This window comes from Myotis myotis, unplaced genomic scaffold, assembly GCF_014108235.1.
Source record: "Myotis myotis isolate mMyoMyo1 unplaced genomic scaffold, mMyoMyo1.p scaffold_m19_p_12, whole genome shotgun sequence".
Taxonomy (NCBI): Eukaryota; Metazoa; Chordata; class Mammalia; order Chiroptera; family Vespertilionidae; genus Myotis; species Myotis myotis.
The window spans coordinates 47,999,543-48,016,444 of NW_023416316.1; the positions used below are offsets into that span (position 1 = coordinate 47,999,543).

Sequence of the window (16,902 nt, forward strand, 5' to 3'; positions counted from 1 at the left end):
AACTTACAAATTCTGTTATAAAAATGATTCCTGTCTTATTAGTTGATATAGCTCTTTCCTTATATTTCACAACATTTTTCTGGATATGCAAATACAAACTGAAAAGAGTGCTGAAAAATATATGATGTGGGGAAAAACTGAGACCCAGAAAGATAATCTGGCCTGCCTTGGTTTAAGAAGCTAGTTGCTATGAACTTTAGTCCTGGGAATGCAATCCCCTGATATCAGTGCTTTTTCCACTGCATTGTAACTGCCCTTACCCAGGGAAAATAAACACTTCTCATTAGTGATGGAAAGTGTCACTTATGGAGAAACTGGTCCAAAGAAATGTAAACACATAATGTCCAAAGACTGTCAGATGAAAATGAAATTCAAATGTATTGTACTAGTATTTTGTTGTTATTGTTGTTAATAATAAAACCTCTTCTGTTCTGGGTTTTAATCATGGGGAATAATATAAAACTTGACCCTTACATATGCATGCAAACACGCATACATACGTGTTCATTTCATTGTTATGATGCCTAATTGAAAGAACTTGAAGTATGCATAAATGTAATTCTCACTGATTTGTGTTAGCTTACCAGATTTGTGCTTCTTGTGTTTTGCCTTCTTTTTGATGATCAATAACTTATTCTGGATCTCAGGTTTGTAAGACTTGAATGCAAGAGAATGAAGACCTTCACGCTTTCTCTGTAAGTTTTCATTCAAAGCATCTTTTAATTTCTTTTTTTTCTTTTTCTTCTTTTTTGCCCTCAATTTAGTTAGCTTGAGTTTCTTGTGGCTCTGCAATGACTGCTCTAATAAAATATCCCTTACAACTTTGGGGCAGCTAATTTCTGCGTGATCATTGTGACTTCCATTTACATGTATTTGGCAAGATTTCAGAGCATTTTCTTTTAATGGACTGGGTTCAGGCTTTACTCTAGAAGCTTCACCATATCTTTCGTGATTTTCTATAAACCTTATTTCACCTGGACTAAGAGGCTCTCCAAAGCCAGTAACTTCACCTGGACTTCCTGGTTTCTCTAAATTTTCTTTACAGCAATCAGTTTTCTTAATTTCGCAGGGTCTGCGAATTCTAATTTCACAGTTCGATTTCACTTCCATTTCAACAGAGATGTCATGATTATCCAAGTTCATTTTAGCATGGCAGCAAGTTGGATCCAAATTAATTTCTTTCTCTTTTTTGAAGGCAGAGGGCAGGCCTTCTCTACCACATCTACCACACCTATGTTCTCCATTACTTGTACTAAAATAGTCACACTTCAATTTCTCCAGTTTAATCCGAGGTACTCTTTGTATTTTAATGGGTGGAATTGGAAATTCTGGGGCCTGAAAAGGTCTCTGCTTGTAAATACGTACATCTGCACCACAGAACTGTGGGAAATGTACATATGCATTCTCCAAATAATCATAACCAAGTATAACTTCCCTGCATTCATGAATAGGCTGTCCAAGTACAGCATCTTGAACTTCTTTTTGTGTTTCATACACAAAGTCACAAAGACCCTTAAGTAACCACACTTTTTGGTGGAAAGGTAGTTCATGAAAAGGTTTTTCTTCCAATGGATTAACTTCTCCAAGAACTTTAAAAAACTGAGGACACAACCCAAGTTTCTCAGCACAGTTATTGGGATTTTCAGTCTGCCCTACAGCAATGTACCACTGGTGTACTTTCTGTCTCAGTGCTGCCTCCCAGGTCCTATAAGGCAAAGTAGGTCTTCGATGTAAGGTAGGTCTGCGATGAGGAGGACTTAATAGAGAAGTCATTATTTTAGATAAAAAAGCATTACACTGAGGCATCAGAAGACAACGTTCCAATTCGTAGAAGACTATTTCGGGCAAGTTTAGAATTTGCTGGGCTAAGCAAAGGAAATGCCCAATAGCTGGAATTTCCCACATGGTCTCCATACAAGTTGGAGCTGCTTGAGCTAGAAGTCTTCTTTCCCATTCTTCTATTTCCTTTTGACTAGCTTCTTCTGCTTCTTTTCTCTCCTGCTCCCGAAGCCTAAAGGAAATTTAACAAAATATACTATTATTGCTTAAAGTAGAAGATGCCATAAAATAACAAATTTTGTCATATTTATCTTCAGTCAACAAGGCAACTGGCTGGTCCAGTTTGAAGTATCAGTACAAAGTGTTCCATTGCCTATATCATTTTTTTTTTTCAGATGAAGAAATACACATTTAACTTCATCATGAGTTTTCTTGATAGAGGATTATCACTGACAATATTGCCACTCAAAGTAAAACTCTTATAATGTACATCAACTTTAAAATATATGAAAAAAAAATTAAAGCATGTCTTCTAAACAAAAGAATTTTAGTGCTTTCTAGAAGTAATGCGACATCATATAGGAGCTGTAAAGATGTTTACATCCTTTGAGCCTATAATTCCATTTCTAAAAAGTTATATGAAGAAAATAATTCAGTACAAGCAAAAAGTTATGTGTCTGTGTTAATCAGTTTTATCATATAATAAATATATCATAAATATATATCATATAATATAAAGAAGTTGCATTACACAACTAGAAAATAAACTGGCTATATTATGTAGCCTTAAAATTAGAATTATGACTATGACATATAAACACAAAAGTATCAGAACACAACATAGTACTTAACAAACAATAGCAATAATAAAAATATGCAAAAAATAAAAATATGCATACATTGGACAAGGGCATTATAGCATTTCAAAAATAAATGACTCCTAGATTGATTATGGGTGTTTTTCCCCCTTAAAAACATCTCTTTACTGATACTGCTACAAAATTTTATTTAAAAATTTTAAATTATGTGAAAAGACAGATGTAAATCTTTTTTGATATTGTATTAGGCAGTGTGTTCTTAGACATAACACCAAAAGCAAAAGCAATAAAAGAAAAAATAAAGGGGACATCATCAAAACTAAAAGCTTCTGTACTGTGAAAAGACAACCCACAGGCGAAAATTTTTGTAAACCATTTATCTAATAAGAGATTTGTATTTAGAAAATATAAGGAACACTTACAACTCAATAATAAAAAGATAAATAACTGGATTAAAAAAAAGACAAAGGATCTCAACAGACATTTCTCCAAAGAAGGTATACAAAAGAACAATAAGCACATGAAAAGATGCTCAACATTGTTATCCATTAGAGAAATATATATCAAAACCACAATAAGATACCAATTCATACCCACCAAGATGACTATAAGAAGAGAGATAAGTATTGGTAAAAAGGTAGAGAAATTGGAAACTTTATACAATGTAAAGGGTTCAGCTGCTTTGGAAAACAGTGTAAACTTCCTCAGAAGTTTAAGATTACCATGTGATCCAGCAATTCTATTCCTAGGTTTATACCCAAAAGAAATGAAAAGTTATGTCCATATAAAAACCTGTATGTAAATGTTCATAGTAGCATTATTCATAATAGCCAGAGTGGAAACACGCCAAATGTCTGTCAACTCCTGAGTGGATAAATAAAATGTGGCATATCCACACAATGAAATATTATTTGGCAATAAAGCAAACGAAGTGCTGATACATACTACTGAACATAGATAACCTTGAAAACATGATACTAAGTGAAAGAAGACATCCACAAAGACCACATATTGTGTAACTACATTTATATGCAATGTCCAGAAGTCTATAGAGACAGAAAGTAGATTAGTAGTTTCCTAGGATTAGGGAAGTCAGGGATAATGGAGAGTGACAGTTAACAATCTTTTTAGAGTAATGAAATGTTTTAAAACTGATTGAAGTGATGACTGCACAACTTTGTGAATATACTAAGAACTGATTTTTACACTTTAAATAGGTAAATTGAATGGTGTATAAATTTTATTTCAAGAAAGCTGTATAAGATAAATTAAATCATATGAAGTTTTGGGGGGGATTAGGATACAACAACAAATGAGGGAAAATATAATAATTTATCTTATTCTTGATTTTGAAAAGCGAGAATGCTTCCTCTAGAAATGATGTATAAAAACACTGACATGTGACTAATTCTTGGGCTTTATATGAAAACCTAGGTATAATGTCTGACGCTGGCTATTTTCTATACTATCATATTGTAATTTGTTAAAACAAATACACAGGAAGACACTATTTTAGCATTATCAGGGTGTTTTCTTTCACTGAACATGCCTACATTTACCTTTTTGGCTGAGAGGTCACATTACAACTACATTGCTATAATAGATACAACAAATTATTTGATCAAATGGTCCTAGTTCATTAAAAATATTAACTGTCACTTGTGATTTGACATTTACATATATGATGACATCTGAACACCCAAACAATGCTACATTTAATAAAATTTAATTTTCTTCAAATGTACTTATAATTTTGAAGAGTTTTAATTTCTCATTGAAGGGGAGTTAGTTAAGGTGGGCCGGCAGAATCAAGCTTCCTGATACAAAGCTGGGACTCAAAAGCCCACATAATCAGTAGAAAAGTATACTAGAAACATTAGTCTCTTCCCCTGTCCCCAATTAGGGAACTGCAAGGAAAATTGTTTTCAAATAGAAGTGGTAAATGGAAGGGAAAAAAATCTCAAGAATTTACGCCTGGCCAGCATGGCTCAGTGGTTGAGTGTCGACTTATGAATCAGAAGCTCACAGTTCTGTTCCAGTCAGGACATATGCTTGGGTTGCAGGCTCAATCACCAGTGTAGGAGGCAGCCAATCAATGATTCTCTCACATCATTGATGTTTCTCTCTGTTTCTCTTTCTCTCTCTCTCTCTCTCTCTTTTCCTCCCTCCCCCCCTTCCTCTCCTTTCCTTTCTAAAATCAATAAAAATATATTTTTAAAAAAGAATTTATAGCTATAAGTTTACTCTTATGTGGAATTTTTGCCCACATTCACATTTTCAGGGTGCTCAGAAAAACATCACGCTAAAAAATGAGTTTAATGTGGTCTTATTCCAAAACTGTTGTCAGCTATTTGACCAGAAAAAAAAAAAAATTAAATCTCTTAAGGAAATGCACCTTAGTTCTAGATCTTCAGAAACTCCTACTGATACATTCACAAGAAACAAGTTCATAGTCAAAGATACATAATACTCCCTCTGTCCCATAATAATAGTAGCAAGTGAATATTTAAACGGGAATTATTGGCAAATGCAGCTGTAAGTTATGTTGTAGTGCAAAATTGCGAAGCCTTCTATCAAAATCAATGTTGCATGACATCTGTCATTTGTTTTGACATATCTTTCAAATATTAGGTTAATCTAATTATTACGAATTATAACTATTTTTCTAATTTCATCCGCTGATGGAAATGAATTGTTTTATTTTAGTTGAATATCAACCCATTGTAAAAGTAAGATGAAAAAAAGAGAGTTTTCAAGCAAAGATTGAGTTGCGATTGTCCAGTTCTTGATGCATCAAAAGGAAAAGGAAAAGTTGCAGAAAGGTGCAATTACATTAGCTGCAAACAATTTAAGTGCAACAGAATGACCATATCAAGAATTTGGAAACGTGCTTCCGAAAATAATTGTCAAGGAGAATCTTATGCTAATGTTGATTCTTTGAAAAAACAAAACTGTGGATGTAAATGCAAAGATTATGGAGAAAAACTTAGACATATTCCTCTTTGCAGAAGAGGCACCATATTAGCCTTTGATAGTATTTCTCCCGAAATACTGGATAATACGTTTCTGTCACTTCAACAACTTATGCTGGAAGCAATGAAGAATGATGGCTCCAATAATTTTAAGCTCACGCATATAGGGAAAGCAAAGCTTCGCGGCAAAGGGATCCTACCTACAAGTTTAAAATGCAGTAATGAAATTATTGAAAAATCCAGAAACTATCTGAACACTCAAATAAAAATCAGGAGTACTATTTTTAATTTATTGTTTAATTTAATCTAGTTTTTTGATAATAAATGTTGCACTCTATATTTATTTTCTTTTGCTACTATTATTATGGGACAAATTACATTCATCAACTGCTACTATTATTATGGGACAGAGGGAGTAGCAAAGGAAATAAGGTACTATGAGGACAGGAAAAAATATGTATATATGGCCCACCAAAAACTTTAGATATAGAAATTACAGGACATGGAAAATAAAATGTTTAGTACAAAGAAATTTAAAACATGGGTAAAGTGGAAGAGATTATTAAAAACAACAAAGCAGTTTGAAATAGAACTAAAGAGAACATGTAGATATAAAAAATATAAAAATTAGGTCTGGCCAGGTGGCTCAGTTTGGTCCTGTGCACCAAAAGGTTGTGGGCTCAATTTCCAGTTGGGTGCATGGGGGAGGCAACTGATAGATTTTCTCTCTCTCTTTCTCACTCTCTCTCACTCTCTCTCACTCTCTCTCTCTCGCTCTCACTCTCCCTCTCTCTTAAAAGAGAAAAGAAAAAATCAATTAAAAAATATCCTTGGGGGAGAATTTTTAAAATATACAAAAATTAAAAGAAAAAGATTTACAGTTATCTCCTCAAAAGCAATAATGAAAGCCAGCACAGACAATGGAATATCTTCAGTGAACTTAAAAAATAACTACTGCCCTGCCAGTGTGGCTCACTGGTTGAGCATTGATTGACTTACAAACCAGGAGGTCACGGTTAGATTCCCAGCACATACCTGGGTTTCGGGCTCAAACCCAAGTAGGGGATGTGCAGGAGGCAGCTAATCAATGAATCTCTCTCACCATTGATATTTCTCTCTCTCCCTCTCCGAAATCAATAGAAATATTAAAAAATAATAAAATAAAAAGTTAAAAAAAATAACTATCAATGTAAATTTTCACTGAGAACAAAAACATCTTCCAAAAATGAAGACCAAAAAGTATATACTTTCCAGACAAAAACTCAACATCTGTGATAAGAGGAACCCCAGCTGAAGGAAATTCTAAAGGACATACATCAGATAGAAGGACAGTAATCCTTTTCTGAAGATCAGAGATGTGAAAAGAGCAAAAAACTGGTAACAAGGTTAGTAATAGGCTGATCTATATAGACATGGCATAAATAATGATAAAAATGTTTTGTGGAGTTTAAAAAAAGACAAGAAAAAAATAAAATCTACACTAATAAAAGAGAAACATGCAAATTGACCATCCCTCCGCTATGCCCACCAGCCAATCAGAGTGATATGCAAATTAACCCAACAAAGATGGCAGTTAATTTGCATCAACAGGCCGGAGCGAAGATTGAAGACAGCGTAGAAGGAATCCAAGCGCTGCAGAAGGGAGTGAAGCAGCAAAGAAGGGAACCGAGCAGAGGCAGCGGAGACGGGAGCAGAGCTGAGGCAGAGGACACAGGAGGGAGCGAGGCAGCAGAGAGGGAAGGGAGGCAGGCAGAGAAGGGAGGGAGCAAAGTGGCGGAGATGGTAGGGAGCAAGACAGCGGAGATGGGAGAGAGCAAGGCAGCAGAGACGGGAGGGAGTGAGGCAGCGGAGATGGGAGGGAGCAAGGCAGCAGAGACGGGAGCTGCCTCTGCTTCGCTCCAGCTTCAGGAAGCCCTATTCTTGCAGGAATAGGCCCGAGAAAGCCCTATTCTTGCAGGAATCTTCCTGCAATGGGCCTCTAGTACATTATAATAATAGCAAATAAGCTGGGGGGAAAAATTATTAGAGTTAAGTGTTCCAAGATCCTTGTACTAATCAGGAAGAAGGTAAAAATACTAATTTTAGGCTTTGATAAGTTAATAATGAATGTAAAAATTTCTAAGGTAGCTACTAAAATAAGAGACTTTATAGCATTAAAGTTAGTAGAGATGGAAATATGGAAGAAAAAAGTAATAATCAAAAGTGGTAGGATGCATCCAAAGTATTGTTGAGGAAAATTTGTAGATTAAAATGTATATTTAGTTAAGAGGAAAAGTTGAAAATCAAATATATGTGACTTTTAAAAGGAAAAAAAATAACTAGAAGAAGAACAGCAAATCAAATCCCCAAAGCTGGAAAGATGAAAATAAAAAGCAGAAATCAATGAGCTAGAAAACAAACATATGACAGAAAACAATCAAATCCAAAAGTTGGTTTTTAAGAACATTAATAAAAACAATAGACCTGCGGCAATATTGCTCAAAACACACACACACACACACACACACACATAACCAATAACAAAAATGAAAATATGCATGTCCTATAAATCCTATAGGTATAAATGATATAAGATATTATAAGCAACTTCTGCCAAGAAATAATTTAAATGAAATACACAACTTTTATAGAAAACAAAATTAACAAAACTGACACACAAAAAATGAAAATAAAATTAATTCTGTATTTATTAAAGAAACAATATAACTTTAAAACTTTCCCCCATAGAAAAATTGGGGTCTTAAAGCTTAACTTCACTACAAGAATTCACCTCAAAATGTTCCGTTAATTAAATTATTAGGAACAAAATATAAAGGATATGTTAAAGAAGTAAAAGAGGGAATTAAAATATAAAATAACAAGAAATGATCAGAAAACTTCAAAGAATATTTGGATTTGAATTTGGCATTGGCAGATTTGAAAAAGAAAAACAAGGAATTTCTAGATGTTAAAAAACAACAAACACAAAAATAAAATACTCAATGTATAGGTTACATAGCTGATTGTGCACAGGAAAAGAATGTAGGGGCAAAGGAATTTCAAAGAATTCAGTTTCAAGAAGCAAAGTTATCCTATCTAATAAAAGAGAAACATGGTAACTAGCGTACGACTGCTACCCTTCCCATTGGCTAATCAGGGCGATATGCAAATTAACTGCCAGCCAAGATGGTGGCCAGCAGCCAGGCAGCTGGAAGCTAACATGAGGCTTGCTTGCTTCAGTGACAGAGGACTCCAACGTTCCCCGCCTGCCTTGCCGGCCTCTGAGCTTGCAGTTTGAAACATTGTAACAAATATAGAAGCTAAACAAAACCCCAGAACCTGCTTTCAGCCAGCCGGGATCTCAGAGCTGGAGTTATACAGTGTTTCGATTATAGAACCCAAACAAACCAGTGTTGGAGCCAGAGCTAAAGCAGGCCCAGAATAAAAAAAAAAAAAAAAAAAGAAAAAAAGGAGCAGTTGTGGGAGCTTCAGTCACCCGCCAGCCTAAAAACAGCCCTCAGCCCCTCACCAAGACTGGCCAGACACCCCAGTGGAAACCCCCACCCTGAAGGGTGTGTGACCAGCTGCAAACAGTCATCATCCCCTCACCCAGGCTGGCCAGGCACCCCAGTGGGGACCCCCACCCTGATCCAGGACACCCTTCAAGGCAAACCAGCCAGCCCCACCCATGCACCAGGTCTCTATCCTATATAGTAAAAGTGTAATATGCCTCCCAGCACCGGGATCAGCGTGACAAGGGGCAGCGCCCAAACCCCCTGATCGCCCTGCGGCTCTGTGTGTGACAGGGGGCGGGGCCACAACCTCCCTATCCACCCTGCTCTGTTTGTGACAGGGGAAGGCGCCCCAACCTCCTGATCAGCACTGCTCTGTGCCTGATACGGGGAGCTCCCCAACCCTCTGATCGCCCTGCGGCTCTGTGTGTGACAGGGTGCGGCGCCCCAACCCCCTGATCGGCCCTGCTGTGTGTGTGAGACAGGGTAGAGCCATAACCTCCCCATCAGCCCTGCCCCGAGTATGAGAGTGGCGGCGCCCTAACCCCCTGATTGGCCCTGCTCTGTGTGTGATGGGGTATAGCCATAACCTCCCCATAGGCCCAGCCCTGAGTGTGACAGTGGCGGTGCCCCAACCCCCTGATCCGCCCTGCTGTGTGTGTGACAGGGGGCAGTGCCCCAACTCCCCTATCGGCCCTACTCTGTGAATGACAGGGGGGAGCTTCTCAACCCCCTGATCGACCCTGCTCTGTGCGTGACAGGGTACAGAGCTCCAACCCCCCTGATGGGCCCTGCTCTGTGCGTGACAGGGGGCAGCGCCCCAACCCCCTGATGGGCCCTGCTCTGTGAGTGACAGGGGGTGGCGCCGCAACCTCCCCATCAACCCTGCCTTGAGTGTGACAGGGGGCAGTGCCCCAACCCCCCAATCGGCCCTACCCTGAGCGTGACTGGGGGTGGCATCGCAACCTCCCAATCTACCCTGCTCTGTGCATGAGAGGGGGTGGCGCCCCAACTCCCCAATTGGCCCTGCTCTGAGCCCGACCAGGGGCTGCACCTAGGGATTGGGCCTGCCCTCTGCCACCCGGGAGCAGGCCTAAGCCAGCAGGGCGTTATCTCCCGAGGGGTCCCAGACTGCGAGAGGGCACAGGCCGGGCTGAGGGACCCCTCTTCCCCCCCGTGCACCGGGCCTCTAGTAGAATATAAAAAGATATATAAAGACAGAAGGACAAATTAAATCCAACAAGCAAGCAATTGGAGCTCCAGAAAATAAGAATACATAAGAAGAGTTGACAAAGGACTTGTATGCATGCATATTAGCGTAACCAATGGACACATACACTGGGACAGTAGGGGCTTGCCCAGGGTGGGAATGGCTGGGGTGGGGGCAATTGGGAAAAAAGGAGACATATGTAAAACTTTAGACAAAAAAAGAAGAAGAAGGAGGGTTGAAGAGGGGTGATGATATCAATATTTGAAGAGATAATAGATGAGAATTTTCCAAAATTGGTGAAGGACACAAATTCTCAATTCAGGAAGCCCAAGAAAATAAACTGAAAAAACTATATTTAGGCACATTACAATATTACAATCCTATATAATAAAAGGCTAATATGCAAATCGACTGAATGATGGGATGACATCCCCCGAGGGCTCCCAGACTGCTAGAGGGCGCAGGCCGGGCACAATTTTTGTGCACCAGGCATCTAGTAAAACAATAAAATATCAAAGATTAAAAAAAACTCTTACTGATAGAGGGGAAAAAATTACATATACAGAAATGACAAAAAGGTAGAGAAATTTTTCAGTAGCAACAAAGTAAACCAGAAGCAATAACTAGCATTCATAGATGAGGACATTTTCAATCAAACAAAAAACAGAACTGATTCTAACTAAAGTAACAACTTCTTCTAAAGTGTCTTCTGTTACCCAAGATGAAATAACCAGGAATCAGATTTACTTTACCATCTGAACCAACAACAACAAAAACACCCTGAAAAAATAGATAAAACAATGGTTTTCAAAAAACTAAACATCAAGCAAAGGATAGTGATTCTCTGAGAGAAACAGATAGGTGAGACTAACAACTGCTGCAGCTGATTGAGAGAACTTCGAGGCCGTGACATAGGGAGGGAAAATCCAGATGAGCCCACCAGACTTCTTGAGTTGAGAAGGAGCCAACAGTCCATATCTACACCAAGGCAGCTAGGGTCTGCAGAACACAGTACCAAACAACAGGAGAGCTGCATAAAGTGAGAACACCAAAGATGTACAGATGGTCCCTCTTGAATATTCAGCATATTGATTAGTGCACGCATGTAAAGAAACAACACAAGGCTAAGTGGGGGGAAGGGGGAGAGACACCCAAAATATTAGAAAACATAGTGTTTATTCCCACCAGCCATACTAGAAAAACCTCATAATGCATAGGACACTGGGTAAAATAGGAAAGTCATGCCTTGATAGCAAAGAATAACTTAGTCCTAGACTGAACAGAGCATTCTCTGGACCAGTGGTTCTCAACCTTCCTAATGCCGCGACCCTTTAATACAGTTCCTCATGTCGTGGTGACTCCCAACCATAAAATTATTTGTGTTGCTACTTCATAACTGTAATTTTGCTACTGTTATGAATCGTAATGTAAATATCTGATATGCAGGATGTATTTTCATTGTTACAAATTGAACATAATTAAAGCATAGTGATTAATCACAAAAACAATATGTAATTATATATGTGTTTTCCGATGGCCTTAGGCGACCCCTGTGAAAGGGTCGTTCGACCCCCAAAGGGGTCGTGACCCACAGGCTGAGAACCACTGCTCTGGACCTAAGTAACAAATCATAAAAGATACAAAATGATCCAACTGTTTATAAGTAACAACTACATTTCAGAAAAAAGCTCAAAAAAGTTTATAGGAATATAAAAATACCTGGCACCCATCAATATAACACTCACAACATTTGGCATCCACACCAAAACTACCAGGCATACAATGAAGCAGAAACTCATGACCTATAATGAGGAGAAAAATCAATCCATGAAAACTGACCCAGAAAGGAAACAAATGCTAGATTAGCAAATAAAGTATTCATTGAAAGTAATCCATATGGTCAAAAAGTTAAGTAGAGACTTGTAAGATATAAAATAGACCCAAATCAAACTTTTAGATATGAAAACTAAAATGAAAATATACTGAATGGGACTACTGGCAAATTAGGTGTGGCAGAGAAAAAGGTTAGTGAACTTGAAGATAGTAATAGAAACTATCCAAATTTCTATAGTATACTAGAGGCCCGGTGCACAAAAATTTGTGCACTCAGGGGGGAGATGGGGTCCCTCAGCCCGGCCTGTGCCCTCTCGCAGTCTGGGACCCCTCGGGAGATAACGCCCTGCTGGCTTAGGCCTGCTCCCGGGTGGCAGAGGGCAGGCCCAATCCCTAGGTGCAACCCCTGGTCGGGCTCAGAGCAGGGCCAATTGGGGAGTTGGGGCGCTGCCCCCGTCATGCACAGAGCAGGTGGATTGGGAGGTTTTTATGCCACCCTCAGTCACGCTCAGGGTAGGGCCGATTGGGGGGTTGGGGCACCGCCCACTGTCACACTCAAGGCAGGGTTGATGGGGAGGTTGCGGCGCCACCCCCTGTCACTCACAGAGCAGGGCCCATCAGGGGGTTGGGGCGCTGCCCCCTGTCATGCACAGAGCAGGGCCCATCAGGGGGTTGGGGCACTGCCCCCTGTCACGCACAGAGCCGCAGGGCGATCAGGGGGTTTGGGCGCTGCCCCCGTCACGCTGACCCCGGTGCTGGGAGGCATATTACCCTTTTACTATATAGAATAGAGGCCTGATGCATGGGTGGGGCTGGCCGGTTTGCCTTGAAGGGTGTCCTGGATCAGGGTGGGGGTCCCCACTGGGGTGCCTGGCCAGTCTGGCTGAGGGGCTGAGGGCCGTTTTCAGGCTGACAGGTGACTGAAGCTCTCAACCGCTCCTTTTTTTCTTTTTTTTATTTTTTTTATTCTGGGCCAGCTTTAGCTCTGAGGCCTCGGCTGCTGAAAACAGGTTTCTGGCCTTTGTTTACCGTCTGTATTTGATACAATGTTGCGGTCCGGATGGCTGAAGCCCAACTGAGTAAAGCAGGTTTCTGGGGGTTTTTTAGCTTCTATATTTGCAACATAGTTGCTTAGAGTTGCAGCTCAGTGGCCAGCAAGTCAGGCAGGGAACATTGGAGTCCTCTGTCGCTGAAGCAAGCAAGCCTCCCTGTTCGCATCAGCTGCCTGGCTGCCGGCTGCCATCTTGGCTGGGAGTTAATTTGCATATCTCCCTGATTAGCCAATGGGAAGGGTAGCGGTCGTACGCCAATTACCATCTTTCTCTTTTATTAGATAGGATACTTCAGGAAAAAAAAATCACAGGAAGAAGTTCTAAAATTCAAAAAGGATTGGAGAACAAATCAATTCTTAATCGTGTGGATAAAAAAAACATTATAAAAAGACAGCAATAATTGCCTAGTTTGGAGGTAAAAATGAGACAGAGCCAAATTATTAATCAACAATAATATGTAAGATAGATGAGGAAGAAGAGATCATAATTAAGAACAGAAACTGAGCATGTAAGTTCCAAATTTAAAGAGAATTCAATCTTCATCTTCTACAGATGAATGTCATAGATAATGGCAAATTGAAAAAATGAAGAAACAGCAATATAAGCATGCACTGTATTTAGAAATGTGGAAATAAGAAGAAATGGCTAAAAGTTAAAAGTAGATATTTCTAAGTCATAGACTTGCAGGTGAGTTGAAGTGAGGCTACCGCCTTTCATTAGAGTCCTTTGAGGATACAAAATGGTGAAAGCATGCACACCACTCTTTAAGAGTTTACAAAATATACATAGGAGCTTTAATCCAAAGTAATCCATTAATTTAGGAACTAATGCAATGTATGCATATTAATGGCATGAAAAGGGAAAGCAATACATGTATTTTCATTTTCTAAAATGAGTAATATATAATACTGTATTTTAGAAAAACCAACCATTCAGATTAAATGTTCAGTCAAGCTTCTTTCGTAGGTGTCAACAAAAGAATCTTGTCTGGTTCATTAGAGCAAAAAAGGAATTTATTTAAAGATTAGCAGAGAGCTTACTAAGCTGTTAAGGATCAGAGAGCCAAATTTATAGAAGATACGAATATGTAAATCCCAAACACTCTTTGGAAGCTTCTCCAGGAAATACTAGACTTCCACCACTACTTGGCACCTCTGATACTAGAAACCTAGAACAATCAAAAGTTCCCACCACCACCTGTGCCAAAAATTAAACTCCCCTGCCCAAGATTGCCACCTGATGTTGCTCCTGTGCAATATCAAGTGTGAAGTATATGACTGGACACATTCCTTTACCTTAGTTGTGAGTATAAGAATACAAATTTTCTGGCTTCTTTGGGAAGTTAGGACTTGTAATATGGGATATTACCAAAATGTAGGGAAGATGTTCAAAAATGCTGGGTGGTCTACAAATAATGAATGTTTACTTTATTAAGTCAGTGTTATTTAATGTTACAGAGGATTTGAAAATAAATCAATCACAAGTCATCGTTTTATTTCACAAAAAAATTTTGTTTTAAATCGTGATTTCTAAATCAATAAAATACCAATTAAGTTTATACAAATATATGAAACAAGAGTATTAAAAACACACACACTATTTCACCTGGTAAACCAAATAATTTTGCGAAAAAGAATGGTGAACAGATCCACTATTTTCAATACAGCTAAAGTAGACTTTACTGATCAAAACTGCTACCTAGTAATGTTATATTCCACATTAAAAGAAATTTACTTCATGAGAGCTAACTTTTGATTATAACCAAATTTTTTAAAACTAAAGTATTATATACTTTCCTGCTTATTAAACAAGGCATATAAAATGTAATTTAATTTTCTGTAATGGCTCAAGGTCACCATTATAAACAGAATGCAGTGTTGTCATAAGTCGCTTAATGACTATTTCAGCAACTATAAATTAACTACCCTTTCAGTTCATTTCCCCAGAACTCTGACTAGTAGTGTTGCTGTCTCCTAATTCAATAGTGCCTCTCTATACCAATCAGCCTCAAAAATGCCTGGTGTCCTATATGCATTTACTTGAACATGGCAAGACTAACAAGCCATATTCAGTACTTATTCCTCTTTGTTCAACACAAACCATCTGCCATCTCCAATGTTGTCCAAATAAAGACAGCAATGAAGGAATGCCAGGATTTTTGAAATCTGATATTTTTAAAAAATTACTGCAGTGGAGCGTCAGCCCAAGCATAGAAGGGTTGCAGATTCGATTCCAGGTAAGGGCATGTAGCTGGTTTGCAGGTTCATTCCTGCAAACCAGGGGCTGGGTGTGTGTGGGAGGCAACCAATTGATGTGTCTCTCTCATATACATGTTTCTCTCTCTCTTTCTTCCCCTCCCTCCCTTCCACTCTCTCTAGAAATCAATGGGGGGAACGGGGGAAGTGTCCTCGGATGAGGATTAAGAAAAACAAAACAAAACAAAAAAAACAACCACATTATTTTATGGCATATATTGTACAAAAAAGGGAAAATACTGTATAAAAATTAAAATACAGAGTGGAGATTCCCTTCCTTTACCTGGAACAGATCACAAATCAGAGACCTAATTTCTGGACTTAAAATATCTTAAAAAAAAAAAAAAATTTACTTTTTGTATCTACCCAGGTGATCAGCTAAAAATAATCAAATGTTGCTCTTGCTGGTTTGGCTCACTGGATAGAGCGTCAGCCTGGAGACTGAAGGGTCCCAGGTTCGATTCCGGTCAAGGGCATGTACCTTGGTTGCAGGCACATCCCCAGTAGGGGGTGTGCGGGAGGCAGCTGATCGATGCTTCTCTCTCATCGATGTTTCTAACTCTCTATCCCTCTCCCTTCCTCTCTGTAAAAAAGCAATAAAATATATTTTAAAAAAAATAATAATCAAATGCCCATCACACAACTAAAGTATTACCACATTAAAATATGTATTACAATTATTCAGCTTGCTGCCAACTTGAATATAAAAGTTGTTTTAACCTAACTAGGATGGAAATTTTATCTTCACACATCTTATATCAAAGATTTTAATTTTCTTTTTTAAAGCCTATGCCCAAGGCTAAAGCACAACTACAGTAATCAAATAATCTTTGCAACCTTTTCCAGTATGACCCTTCCTTATAATGATTTCAAAGTCCCTTTCTAGACCTAATTTTACACTATCAATAATCTCTTCTAGTCTGCCTCTTGGAAGGGTATTAGATTGACAGAATTGATATGATAGAATTTCAGATATCATTATAGATGGTAAGGAAATTTGTACAAAGGGAGGCTTTGTTTAGCAGTCCCATGTATTATACCACATGTTGCTGTCTAAATGTCACATTTTCCTTCTGAGGACTACAAAGAAATCTTAGGATAGGTTCAAAAGACATTTCAAAAATTCTGCCTGTCACACTATCTATGGGGCACACTACAAATTTTAATACTTCTTATATAAATATTTATTTATTATCTTATATAAATACTTCTTATTTTAATACTTCTCAATTATAAAAGAAAAGCGTCCTTATTTTAGGAAATTTAGAAAACACAGGTTAAAAGAAAAGTCTCACCATTCTTCATACATTTTACATGGGTTTTTATGTGAACTCTGAATTTGGATGCACATAAAGTTAGCAATCTCTTGGCACTGAAGAGAGGGAAAAACGGCCACTATAGCTAGGATATCAAAAATGAGGAAAAGAAATGGATGAAGTTAGAGAGATAAGCTGAGGCCCAAAAGTGAAAGGTCTTATATATTCAGCCATTA

General features: G+C 38.4%; 1 protein-coding gene across 1 annotated transcript in view; it reads right to left on the bottom strand.

Moving 5' to 3' along the window:
• The window catches only part of KIAA2026 (KIAA2026 ortholog), a 103,298-nt gene that overhangs the window by 53,693 nt on the left and 32,703 nt on the right, over nucleotides 1-16,902 (bottom strand). Inside the window, exon 3 of the mRNA XM_036331098.1 lies at nucleotides 585-2,011. Within this exon, the coding sequence (XP_036186991.1) occupies nucleotides 585-2,011 (1,427 nt within the window). The remainder of the gene's footprint in view (nucleotides 1-584; nucleotides 2,012-16,902) is intronic.